This window comes from Leucoraja erinacea, chromosome 30 (assembly GCF_028641065.1).
Source record: "Leucoraja erinacea ecotype New England chromosome 30, Leri_hhj_1, whole genome shotgun sequence".
Classification (NCBI taxonomy): domain Eukaryota; kingdom Metazoa; phylum Chordata; class Chondrichthyes; order Rajiformes; family Rajidae; genus Leucoraja; species Leucoraja erinaceus.
This window is the reverse complement of record NC_073406.1, coordinates 18,703,592-18,716,920: the sequence shown is the minus strand read 5'-3', so window position 1 is coordinate 18,716,920 and position 13,329 is coordinate 18,703,592. Positions and strand designations below refer to the sequence as shown.

The 13,329-nt window shown below is 45.7% G+C and overlaps 1 protein-coding gene across 1 annotated transcript in view; it reads right to left on the bottom strand.

Annotated features, from left to right (window-relative positions):
• The window catches only part of noc2l (NOC2-like nucleolar associated transcriptional repressor), a 124,566-nt gene extending 111,697 nt beyond the window's left edge, over positions 1-12,869 (bottom strand). Inside the window, exons 1-5 of the mRNA XM_055659597.1 lie at positions 12,606-12,869; positions 10,276-10,452; positions 8,379-8,562; positions 5,319-5,438; positions 4,145-4,262 (exon numbers count right to left, since the gene is read on the bottom strand). Coding sequence (XP_055515572.1) covers positions 4,145-4,262; positions 5,319-5,438; positions 8,379-8,562; positions 10,276-10,452; positions 12,606-12,646 — 640 coding nt within the window. The 5' untranslated portion in view covers positions 12,647-12,869. The remainder of the gene's footprint in view (positions 1-4,144; positions 4,263-5,318; positions 5,439-8,378; positions 8,563-10,275; positions 10,453-12,605) is intronic.
• Positions 12,870-13,329: the final 460 nt, after the last annotated feature.

Sequence of the window (13,329 nt, the reverse complement as noted above, 5' to 3'; positions counted from 1 at the left end):
GAGACAGGGCCATTACTCCAGCATTTTGTGTCTGTCTCCAGTGAGCCTTGGTAGAGAGACTAACGTTACCACTACTGCCTTCTAGATAATCTGTGCCCTCAGACCGGTGACAAAAACATCAGATCTTTTAGGCCTTGGAGAATGGATAAACCTACATACTACAAATCACTCTATAATCAATTGACAGCGAGTTGTGTTCAGTTCAATGTCAGCAATAATGCGGGGATGTAAACAAGCCAGTGTTGACCTCAGTCACATGTCAACATTCGATGTGCATGATGATTGCATTTTATTGCTGTGTATTAATATTTCTGGCATAATTACATATTGATATTCTATGCTTATAATAATCAGAGAGAGATGGTCTGAAGAAGGGTTTCAACCCCAAACATGCCGATTACCTTCGCTCCATAGATGCTGCCTCACCCGCTGAATTTCTCCAGCATTTTTGTCTACTCCAAGTTTCTCCAGCATTTTAGTCTACTTATGATATAGATCAGCCTCAGAAATGGACAGGGAAATGACAGATCGAGAGTTGAACCCCAGTAAGTGGGAGGTGTTACACTTTTGGAGGTTCAAGGGGAAAATATACAGTTAATGGCAAATCCCTCAACAGCATTGATGTTAAGGAATCTAGGGGCCCCCTAGTCCATCACACCCTGAAAGTGGCAACATGATGCCTGGATTACAGGGTCTTAGCTCCAAGGAGAGGTTGGACAAACATGGATTGCGTTCTTGAGAAGTTGAGGGATGACCCGGGAGAAGTCTCTAAAATTATAAGGGGAATAGATAGGGTAGACAGTCAGAACCATTTTCCACAGAGGGAAATGATAAAGACTGGAAGCCAAAAGATGATTTGCCCCCCCATCCCACTCCACAGAGTGGAACATGTCGCCAGTAGTGGTGATGGAGGCAAATACAACAGTGACATTTAAGAAGCATTTCGATGAGGCATATGGATATGCAGGGAATTGAGGGATAATGGTTCACATGCAGATTAGTTTGATCTGGCATCAAGTTCAGCACGCACATAGTGGGCCAAAGGGCCTGTTCCTGTGCTGGACAAGTGCTGTTCTATGCTAAGCTCTCTGCATGCTAGTATTACAGCAAGTCTACTGGGTAGTTTAGAAAACAAACACCACTTTAAAATTCAGATGGTTTCAGTTGGAATAACTTCTGCATCAGATGCAACGGAGATGAATCAGAGACGTGTTGGCACGCAGTTGCGCACTATCTTTAGCTGCAATCCCAGGACAACAGACGCTGTTCAACAGAATGTGCTCTACACGTTTAGAAAGGCAAGGTCATCGTTTGACCCCTGCTGAGCGAACCATTATTCAGCGAGACCACAGCAGATCTGTGACCTAACACCGTTCCTTGTTACCATTAGATAACAACCAATTGGATAAAAACGTGATGGATAGTCCATAACAGCAAAAATATCTAGGAAGGAACTGCAGATATGTTTAAGAAGGAACTGCAGATGATGGAAAATCGAAGGTACACAAAAATACTGGAGAAACTCAGCAGATGCAGCAGCATCTATGGAGCGAAGGAAATAGGCAACGTTTCGGGCCGAAACCCTTCTTCAGACTGAGCATTCACTGAGTCAGTCTGAAGAAGGGGTTCGGCCTGAAACGTTGCCCATTTCCTTCACTCCATAGATGCTGCTGCACTCACTGAGTTTCTCCAGCATTTTTGTGTACCAAGGAACTGCAGATGCTGGTTTAATCCGACCAGTCACAAAGTTAATTGACCAGTCTGAGTTAATCCGAAGATAGTCACAAAATTCCAGAGTATCTCAGCGGGTCAGACAGGAATAGGTGACGTTTTGGGTCGACACCTTTCTTCAGTCTGAAGGGTCTCGACCCGAAATGTCACCTACTCCTTTTCTCCGCAGATGCTGTCTGACACGCTGAGTTACTCCGCTGACACCTGCAGTGAAAACGTCCCCAGTTCTGGTCGACACACTATGGGAAGGATGCAAATGTTCTAGAGGACATTGGGGGCGAAAATCAAAAGTGCAGATGCTGAAAATCTGAAACGAAACCCTGAAAATACTGGAAGCATTCAGTGAGTCAGACGGCATCCGTGGAAAGGGTTGTAGCCAGGGATGAGATGTCAACTATCGCATCAGGCCGAGTCTGGGAATGAGGCAACACAAGCTTTTCACTGTACCTTGGTACACATGATGATAATAAACTCAACTAAACTATCTGAAGGTAGACAAAAGTGCTGGAGAAACTCAGCGGGTGAGGCAGCATCTATGGAGCAAAGGAAATACGCAACGTTTCGGGCCGAAACCCTTCTTCAGACTGACGTAGGGTGGGGAAAGAAGAAAGGAAGAGGAGGAGCCAGAGGGCTGAGGGAGAGCTGAGAAGGGGAGGAGACAATGAGGGCTATCAGAAATTGGAGAAGTCAACATTCATATCTCTGGAGAGAAGGAATGGGTGACGTTTCTGTGACCAGTCTGAAGAAAGATCTCGACCCAAAACGTTACCCATTCCTTCTCTCCAGAGATGCTGCCTGTCCACTGAGTTACTCCAGCATTTTGTGTCTATCTTTGTTTCAAACGGGCATCTGCAGTTCCTTCATACACATATGCATTCACTTTTAGTTTAGAGATACAGCGTAGACACAGGCCGTTCGGCCCACTGAGTCCATGCCGACCAATGATCACCCATGCGCCAGGTTCTATCCTACACACTAGGGTCTATTTACAGAAGCCAATTAAAAGGAGCAATCTGCTTATTTTGGTGCCACTGTAATTTGGTGTTGAATGACCAGCTCATGGGCCAACAAAAACCAGGCCCCAACATCCAGAGGTCAGAAATGGCTCAGATATTGAGAGTGCTTGAGATCTGGTGGAGATTATAATACAGAATATGGCAAGGGAACAGTCTACCCATGTTCTCCAGAGATGCTGCCTGACCCGCTGAGTTACTCCAGTATTTTGTGTCTATCTTCGGTATAAGCCAGCATCTGCAGTTCCTTGTTATTGCATGCTGTACAAACCCAGACTGAGTTAGGACGGGAGATTTCCCCAGAGGGATTCTAGAAGGCATAGGTTGAGGATGAGTGGCAAGATGTTTAGAGGGGAGATTGGAGGAAGAATATTTTCACCCACAGTGCAAGTGGAATCTAGAAACCACCGGATAGTGGGGGTGGGGGGGGGGGGGGGGGGGGGGGGCTCTGGTGACAATTAAGAAAGGTCACAATGAGCACTTCAATCACCAAGACATTGAAGGCCATGGACCAAGTGCTGATCAATGGGATTACTGTAGATAGGTCTATTTCAGTGTTACGTCTCTTGAAAAAGAAAAGCAGCTTTAATTAATTAACTGAATTTAAATTCCCCAGATACTGTGATGAAAGTAAATCACCTACAGATGATTAATCAAAGATAAAGTCATCACACCACCTTCAAAAGTAGCAATCTTTCCTTTTCATCAAAAGGCACTCTGTCATTTCATTTCACAAACCAAGGTTCTTCATGATCAATATGTTAAAAGAGTCAAGGCATCCCCTCAGGTTACAGCCCAGAGGGACAAAATGCAACAATCCTTGACCATTCAATGAAAAGATACAGACAGGAGGGTTAAAAGATTGGAGTTAGAGGAGCCCAGAGATCTTGTGAGATGTAATCTTACTAGAGAGCAGGGGATCTAGGGCAAGAGAATGGGATTGATTGAAAAACATAGCACGGAAACAGGTCCTTCACTCCACCGAATCCATTCCGACCATCAATCACACTATTACACTAGTTCTATTTTATCCCACTTTTGCATTCACTCCCCTACACGCTTTTCACAATTAACCTACAACTCCAAGCATCTTTGTAATGTGGGAGGAAACCGGAGCACCCAGAGATAATCCACACGGACACAGGTAGAACTTGCAAACTCCACACAGACAGCACCCGAGAGGTCAGGATCGAACCAGGCTCTGGAATTATGAGGCAGCAGCTCTACCAGCTGTGCCACCATAGCATAAAAAAAGGATCTGAACACAAAAGGAGAAAACTTGAAATTTAAGGCAGTTTCACACAATTTGCAATGTTAGGGAATGTATGCGAGCACAGCTTCAGGTAAACACACCTCCATGGATTTCAGTTTATTGATTCATGAAGGTCTCATGCACTCACCAGAACTGTCTTCTACTTTGTACTTCCCAAGATGCCCATCGTCATCTCCTTTCGTTGTAGAGACAGCTGCTTTAAACGCCATGACAATGTCGTGGAACAGCTTATACGTTAACTTGGCCTGCAACAGGAGAGATTTGGGGGATTTTTTTTATGACAGGAAGCTCACTCCAAAACTTGGTCGCATGCAAAACCACTTCTGTCCAAGATGCAGCCACCATTTTGACAAGTACCGCCAACATCCCACCCCAGCTCTCGCTAAGGGGTAAACTCCAGACAGCAATAGCGTGCATTTATACGCCATCCTTAAGGCAGCAATACTAAGTGAGACTCTTGACTGGCAGATATTTAAAAAAAAAAATAATGGCCTGGATAGAGTGGATGTTGAGAGGATTGTTCCACTGGTAGGCGAGTCTAGGATCAGAGGCCATAGCCTTAGAATAAAAGGAAGTACCTTTAGAAAGAAGATAAGGAGGAATTTCTTTCATCAGAGGGTGGTGATTCTGTGGATTTCATTGCCACAGATGGCTGTGCAAGCAGTCAATTAATATTTTGAAGGCAGAGATTGATAGATTTGTGATTAGTACAGATGTCAGGGGTAATGGGGAGAAGGCAGGAGAATGGGGTTGAGGGGGAAAGATAGATTAGCCATGATTGAATGGCGGAGTAGATTTGATGGGCCGAATGTCCTAATTCGGCTCCAAGAACGCATGAGCATGAACTGGCGCTGAACCTCAGGTGTTGTTAGGGGTGAGATCTTTGAGTTTAGCTGGGCAAGGAAAGAAGCATTTTAAGGAAGGTAAGCAAGAGGCAGGCAGGCAGGGCCCTACTGAATTACTCTAGTACTTTGTATACTGCTGTAGATTCCGGCATCTGCAGTTCCTTGCGTCTGCCCTCTTGATCATCGGTGAACTTAATCATTCCATTCTTAAAGCCACCGTGGTTTCAACCTCATGAACACCCAAAACATCTCCCATCACTCTCTCTTGTAACACTCTCCTTAAAATCAGGCTAGAGTCAAGTTTTGCTCACTTCCCTTGATATCTCCTTGTGAAGTTGCAAGTCAAATTATGCTCAAAAACATTTGTGCAGAACTTAGGCCGTTCTAATTAGAAACATTTGTTAAGTTGCAAGTGTATAATAGTGTAAACAAAGAAATTCAATGAATCCAACTTACCTCTGCTGCATCTCTCCAGGAGTCAACCATTCGGATAGTGATTGGTATTAAATCCCGGCCTTTTTTGCTCTTTGGGGCCGTCTCCTTCTCTTCTTCTTCCTCCTCTTCATTACTATCTACCTGGAAGTAAAAATGTTTTATAAGTTCAGACGTCACGGCAACTGAAGTAGGCCATACGGCCCATGGAGTCTGCTCCGCCATTAAATCATGGCTGATCTTTCCAACTGACCAAAAGGTGCCAACACAATAACCTGGGTCTCAACACCAGCAAAACCAAGGAACTGATTGTGGACTTTGGAAGGGGTAGGATGGGGACCCACAGTCCCGTTTATATCAATGAGTCGATGGTGGAGAGGGTCAAGAGCTTCAAATTCCTGGGCTTGCACATCTCTGAAGATCTCTCCTGGTCCGAGAACACTGATGCAATTATAAAGAAAGCACATCAGCGCCTCTACTTCCTGAGAAGATTACGGAGAGTCGGTATGTCAAGGAGGACTCTCTCTAACTTCTACAGGTGCACAGTAGAGAGCATGCTGGCTTGGTTCGGCAACTTGAGCGCGCAGGAGTGAAAAAGACTACAAAAAGTAGTAAACACTGCCCAGTCCACCATCAGCTCTGACCTGCCTACCATCGAGGGGATCTATCGCAGTCGCTGCCTCAAAAAAGGCTGGCATCATCATCAAGGACCCACACCATCCTGGCCACACACTCATCTCCCCACTACTTTCAGGTAGAAGGTACAGGAGCCTGAAGACTGCAACTTCCAGGTTCAGGAATCGCTACTTCCCCACAGTCATCAGGCTATTAAACTCAAACAAAACTCTGAACATTAATAGACCATTACCTGTTTATTTGCACTTTATCTGTTTATTTATTCATGTGTGTATATATTTATAGAATAGTATATGGCCACACTGATCTGTTCTGTATTCATGCCTACTGTATTCTGTTGTGCTGAAGCAAAGCAAGAATTTCATTGTCCTATCTGGGACACGTAACAATAAACCCTCTTGAATCTATCTCCTCTCAACCCCATTCGTAACAACCATTACTAATCAAGGATATGTCAATCTCCGCTTGAAAAATTGACCTCTACAGCCGTCTGTGGCAATGAATTCCGCAGATTCACCACTCTCTGACAAAATAAATTACTCCTCATCTCCTTTCCAAAGGGAAGTCCTTTTATTCTGATTTTTTTTTTTAAAGTTTATAATGGCAAATTTTCAACTTTCCCAGTGTCCTCTTTTCCAGTTGCCATGACAACACGGGTATGGTAGAATTAATCTTACGCAGACCTAATGAGAACAGATCTTCCAGTCGTCATTCCCAGTTCAGTTGGTTGTTTATTGAGGTAGTTGTACAAACAAAGGTTTTCCTAATTCTGCATGCAGGTTGTAGCATGCGCTCCCTCCCTGTGCCTGCCCCTTCCTGTCCCCTATACCCTTACATATACACCACCCTGTGCATCGAAGGACCACCCCCCAAGTGTCCAAAATAATACTGCAATATATATCTATGCAAAATGATATGATATGCCAACAATAAACAGAAAAGGCTCCTGCAAAGTTTAATTTTTATTTTATTTTATTTATTTTTTTAAATAAACGTGTAGGTTGTCTTGTTTGGTTCCAGATTAACACACCACCTGTATGTACCCTACCCACTGTAATAAATGTAGATTATTTATGTTCGGCCCCGTGACGACATCCAATGGTATAGGAAGCCATTCAGCCTGTTAAATGCATATTTACCATTTGGAGAAAGAAAAACAATCCAGCCAGTCCTACCCCTTTCAAACTCTACATATTATCGTTCTTTTATTGCCGAGGACGATACAGAATACTAAGGGCTTGAGATTATAAAATTCTGTTTCCCTCCCAAATGATTTGTCCATTAAATAATGAGTTACTTTGCTGCCTTCTGCCTCTTGAGACTGATCAGGTACAAATACAAAATACAAAGTGCTGGAGGAACTCAGAGGGTCAGGCAGTGCTGTGGAGGGAAGGGACATAACGCTTCGGGTCGGGAACCTCATTCAGATCAATATCAGACAGAAGGATCTCAACTCGAAACATCGCATGTCCATCCCCTCTAGAGATGCTGCCTGACCTGCTAGGTTCCTCCAGCTCTTTATATTCTACTCAAGCTTCCAGCATCTGCAGTTCCTCGTGTCTCCCTTTAAATACAAATGGGCCAAATGGCCTCTTACTCCTCCCATTCTAATGTTCTTATGGTGGTTATAAATTGCTACTTCTTTTTTCCTGGGCTCAAAATATCCACTACCCTTCATGTGAAGTACTACAAACATTGTGATGAACAATAACACAATCTCCTCCTCTCCTCATCTGGCACCATTTTGTCTCCTTTTCCCCTCAAGCCTTTGCTACTATCTCCACCGTCTCCCAGTCATCCCCCTCACCCGTATCCACCTATCACTTGCCAACCTTTGCCCCACCTCCGCCTCTCTTTTCCAGCGCTCTCCAGCCTCGACTCTGGTCAGTCTGAAGTAGGTTCCCGACCCAAAGCATCATCTGTCTTTCCCTCCATAGATGCTGCCTTGACCCTCCAAGTACCAAGGCCTTTTGTTTTTGCTGGTACTGGAGATTCCAGCATCTCATGTCAAGCATCTTGTTAAGGATGGTGCCAGCTGTTGAGGGGGGACCGCTGAGAGGGAGAACAGAGGGGGACCCGGCATGGGGGAGAAACCACCAAGAACTAAGAGGGACCACAATGGAATGTGTTGAAATGGTTTGCGTTACAATGGGAGGCTTGTTACGTTATTGATGCCCTTTATGTGGCAACCCTTTGCATACCTTGGGTGGGCAAAACAAAGAATGTCACTGTGACTTGTCACATGTGACAAAGTATCGTTCATTCAAACTATAATTCATTCATTCATTTATCTACCTTGTGTCTCCGATAATGCAAAGGAAAGCAATTGGGTCAATTAGTCAAATGAAACAGTTGCCCCAAACTAAAACATTGCTATAAGTGTGGCTGGTTGTAAGTTGTTGGGACTGTGACGTCAGCACTTCCCAAACACGTGGCCACCGCACTCACCTCCAGCTCCCCCGGCAAGACGTGCAGCTGGTTTTCACCATCGTCGTCTGAACTGTCCGTGTCGTCGAAGTTCAGCAGCTTTTTGTCGTTTTCCGCGAGGAACTTGAAGAACTCGGGATCCTTCTCCTTCAGCCGCGAGAGCTGCTCCTTGTGTTCCTGTGCGGCACCTTTTGGCTTCTCCTTCCTGTCAGGCAGGACACAACACAAACCATTATTTTGCCATTGTTCCTTGAAATGGGAAATCGCCTCACACAAAACAGAGGTTATACCTGAAGGGTGTGTAGAAAGGAACTGCATAGAAACATAGAAAATAGGTGCAGGAGCAGGCCATTCGGTCCTTCGAGCCAGCACCACCATTCAATATGATGATGGCTGATCATCCAGAATCGGTACCCCATTCCTGCTTTCTCCCCACATCCCTTGATTCCATTAGCCCCAAGAACTAAATCTAACTCTCTCTTAATGCAGATGCTGGTTTATACCGAAGATACGCACAAAGTACCGGAGTAACTCAGCTGGTCAGGCAGCATCTCTGGAGAAAAAGGATTGGTGACGTTTCAGACTCTGAGAACTTCAGACTTAGTATCTGAAGAAGGTCCCGACCCAAAACATCACCCATCCCGTTTCTCTGAAGATGCTGCCTGACCCGCTGAGTTATTCCAGCACTTTGTGTTCATCTTCTTATACTTCAAGGGCTGTCATTTTGAAGATCGTAGGCATAGCATCACCAGGCGAATGACCGTTTAAAACAGCAACCTCATAGCATTTTAAGCAGCAGAAAGCATTTTAGCAGAGTGCGTGGTTTGGGAACAGCTACATCAAAGAGCGCAATAAATTACTGAGCGTTGTGGACGTATCATCGCACAAACCAACCTCCCTTCAATTGACTCCATCTACACTTCACGCTGCCTCAGCAAGTGCCGTGCGAGGGTCCAGATGAGGTAGGTATGTTACAAAACCTACCTGAATCGTCATTGGGAATCTGCCCAAAGCCATGTCCGCGATTTTGGCGCTGTTTGGAGGGGGCGGGTTTAAAACGCGATTTTTACTAGGCTGTTCTAATCGCAGATGTTCAGCCTAGTAAATCATTAACGAAAAATCGCTGCAAGACCCGGTCGCAAAAGGTATTATTAGTTTTATAGGCCTCGATAATATAGTTATAATAGTTTTAAAATTACTCTCTCATTCCGCAACCTCTCGCAGCCCCAGGGTTTTATAAAGCAAACAATTAAAGGTATGTACCTTATTTTTACATTAAATGGGGCATATATATAACCCTCTATATCAAGTTATCTATAGCGAGTAGTTCATTTTGGGCTTTTTATATCCCGCAGTATTTTTCTCGGCATTTGAGGGCACTAATCCAGCGCGATGTGAACATTCTAAACCAGTGCGTTCACATGAACCCACTAGAAAGCCAATTTAAATGGGCATTTATTTACAGCAATTGAACACTAAATTCCTTCCATTTGGCCTATAAATTAATGTAAATTAGATATAAAAATCATGTTATATTGTGAATTATTTGTGAATAATCTTTGGACACTTAGGCTATTTAAAAATGTTATATCATTTAGGTTTAGATTTATTATTGTCACGTGTTGTCTGTTCCGTGTGCTATTGTCACATGTGCATGTTCAAAGTAACCAGCTTTGTTTTGCATGCTATCCAAACTGACCTGATATACATCAATACAATCAAGTTAAACTTAGTTACAACTCCTCCCACTCTTCAAAGACGTACAGGTTTGTAGTTTGATTGGCTCGTTAAAAATTGTTAATTGTCCCTGGTGTGTGTAGGATGGTGTTAGTGTACGGGGATCGCTGGTCGGCGCTGGCTCAGTGGGCTGAAGGGTCCGTTTCTGCGCTGTAATCTCTAAACTAAACACTGTGCTCACCTTTCTTCCTGTGTTTTAGGCTGTAGGGTTTTCTTGCCTTTACCATCTTTGACCTTCTTCCGCACTCTGGTTTTCTTCCTGCTTCCCTCTCCCGTCTCCTCTTCATCTGAGCCGCTCTGACTCCCGGAATCGAACGCCGAGGTCAGGAACTCGTCGACACTGAGCGTGGACAGCTTTCTGCAAAACACGCCGATAGCAATAATAAAAACAAAAACTAAAACTAAAATGCAAGTCACTGATTGTGGGGTCAACACACTGGCAGCACAGTCTTGAGTCCACGGCCTCAACAGCTCCTGTGAGCTGCTTTGAATCCCAATCTCCAGTGCTGTCTGGGTGGAGTTTGCATGGTTGTTCCTTTACCTCCCACGTCCCCAAAATGCGTGGGTCGGTAGATTAATTGGCTGCTACATACTGCCCGGATTATTCAGGCGAGTGGTAGAATCTGGGGTAAAATGATGGGAATTTTGGGTGAATAAAATGGGATGAGTGCACATTTTAAATAAATGGCCCGCGTGAACTCGATGGGCCAAAGGGACTGTTTCTGTGCTGTGCGTCTTCGAGAACAGCAATCTTAGCGTCCATCATTGCTATCTGTTTATTGTCACTTGTAACAAGATACAGCAATGGAGGGTTATGTTGGCTGCAGGATTTCGCAACATTTGGTTAGTTTAGAGATACAGCGCGGAAACAGGCCCTTCGGCCCACTGGGTCCGCGCCGACCAGCTATCCCCGCACATTAATACCATCCTACACCAACTAGGGACAATTTTTACATTTACCAAGCCATTTAACCTACAAACCCGTACGTCTTTGGAGTGTGGGGGGGGAAACTGAAGATCTCGGGGGAAACCAACGCAGGTCACGGGATGAACGCACAAACTCAGTACAGACAGACCCGTAGTGGGGATCTAACCCAGTTCTCTGACGCTTCCTTCGCTTGTAAGGCAGCAACTCTACCGCTGCGCCACCATGGTATCCTATGGCAACCTATGCCCTCCAGTTATTCATTCCCGAACCCTGGGAAAAAGTGTGTAGGGAGGAACTGCAGATGCTGGCTTACACCGAAGATAGGCACAAAATGCTGGGAGTAACTCAGTGGGGCCGGCAGCATGTCTGGGTAGAAGGAATGGGTGACGTTTCGGGTCCAGAAGTCTGAAGAAGGGTCTCGAGCATTTTGTGCATACCTTGGGAAAAACCTGTATGCACTCACCCTGTCTCTGGCCCTCGTAAATTTATATACCCCTAAGATCATCTCTCAGTCTTTTGTTACAAGGAATAAAGTCCAACCTCCCCCTATAACTCGGGCATGACATCTGACGTTTTAGTGTCAAAAGCATGTTGCTGCTGTTTGTGCCATGTCCAGGCAGTGTCCTTGTGAGTAAGTTGCCTCAAGGGAGCCGAGATCTCGGCGGTTGGGAACAAATTTTCAGAGGTTAATTAACCATGCCCAGAAATATCTGCAGGCCTGCAACCTCAGTTCAGCCAGTGAGGTGTTTCAACGCTCCATGGAGCAATACTGTTTGATCTAAATACACAGTGGGACCTAATCAACATACTGTATACCTGTAACTTAACATCCTTTCGTACCTTGGCTGATGAAAGACTGCATGCCAAAAGCTCTCTTCACTACCAGGTCTACCTGTGACACCACTTTCCGACCTGCTGGGTCCTTCGGCTCTACAAACACCCCTGGGGTCCTACTGTTTACAGTGAAGACCCGGAAATGGCTTGACTTGCAAAAATGTAATACCTCACTCTTAACCGAATTCAACTCCATTTGCCATTCCTCTGCCCACTTGCCCAGATGGCCAACATCCAATTTTTGATAACCATCTATTTAATGTCTACAATGTTTTACATTGAACATAGAAAAGTACAACACAGGAGCAGGCCCTTTATCCCACAAATGTCTGGATGAATGTGCATCAGTTGTGTTGAAACGTGTCCGGAGCCCAGCACCCGGGCCGATGCCTCTCTCTCCTCAAATGTTCCGCCACGATGCACCAACAACCGTGCGCCATAGGGAGCCGAGCACCGTGGTCGCGGGGCGAAGGGAAGGAGCCGAGTAACGTGGTCCCAGAGTGGAGGAACAGGGGAGTTGGTCCCTGTGCGGAGGGAGCGAAGTAACGTGGCCCCAGGGCAGAGGAGCCGGGCAGCGTGGTTCCAGAACGGAGGAAGCGGTGCAGCGTGGCCCCAGGGCGGAGGGGACCGGGTCCAGGGAGGGCTGGTCAGGGTACAAGGGTGTAGGGGATGAGAGGGCAGTAAGGACAGGGTCAGAGTGGTGCATAACGGGGGGCGTGAGGGAATCCCCGGGGCATCCCCGCACTCACCGCTTGTTGCCTTTCGCCATGTTGCAAGCGAGCTGATACATTGTAGCCACGCCGGGCCCCGCGTCCACAGCCCGGGGGAGAGGCAGGAGATGTGCGGGGAGAGGAGGCACAGACAGAGGCAAAGGGCACTGCAGGCACCAGCGCAGTTACCCACCAACTCTACACTCCCCTAATACTCTGCATTGCTCTGCATTTTGTTGCTTGCATCGCTTGTTCGGGGTTATTATTTCTCCTGTACACCCCTCCCCGATCTGCAGTGTGTTCTCTCCCCGTGAATGCCCGCCTCTCCCGCGGCGTCAGAGACCCGCGCCCGCCCTTTGATGTGCAATTTCCGATGATGCATCTCCAACCTGCTGCCAGTTAAGGTCGTATCCCTCTCCCTCGTGTGAAAGCGTGCTTGTACACACATGTGTGCATGTCATGCAAGTGTGCGCAGTGTCAACCCACAAGACTATCTACTAAAAGGATGTGTACAAAAATGCACACACATATATGTGTAGGTGATAAATATGAAATATGCACAGAAATATGAACAATACGCAAGAATAAATAATAAATACTTTATTATTGCATAAAATGCAAGATAGACACAAAATGCTAGAGTAACTCAACGGGACGGGCAGCATCTCTGGAGAGAAGGAATGGTGACGTTTCAGGTCATAGATACATAGAAACATAGACAATAGTGTAGGAGTAGGCCATTCGGCCTTTCGAGCCAGCATCG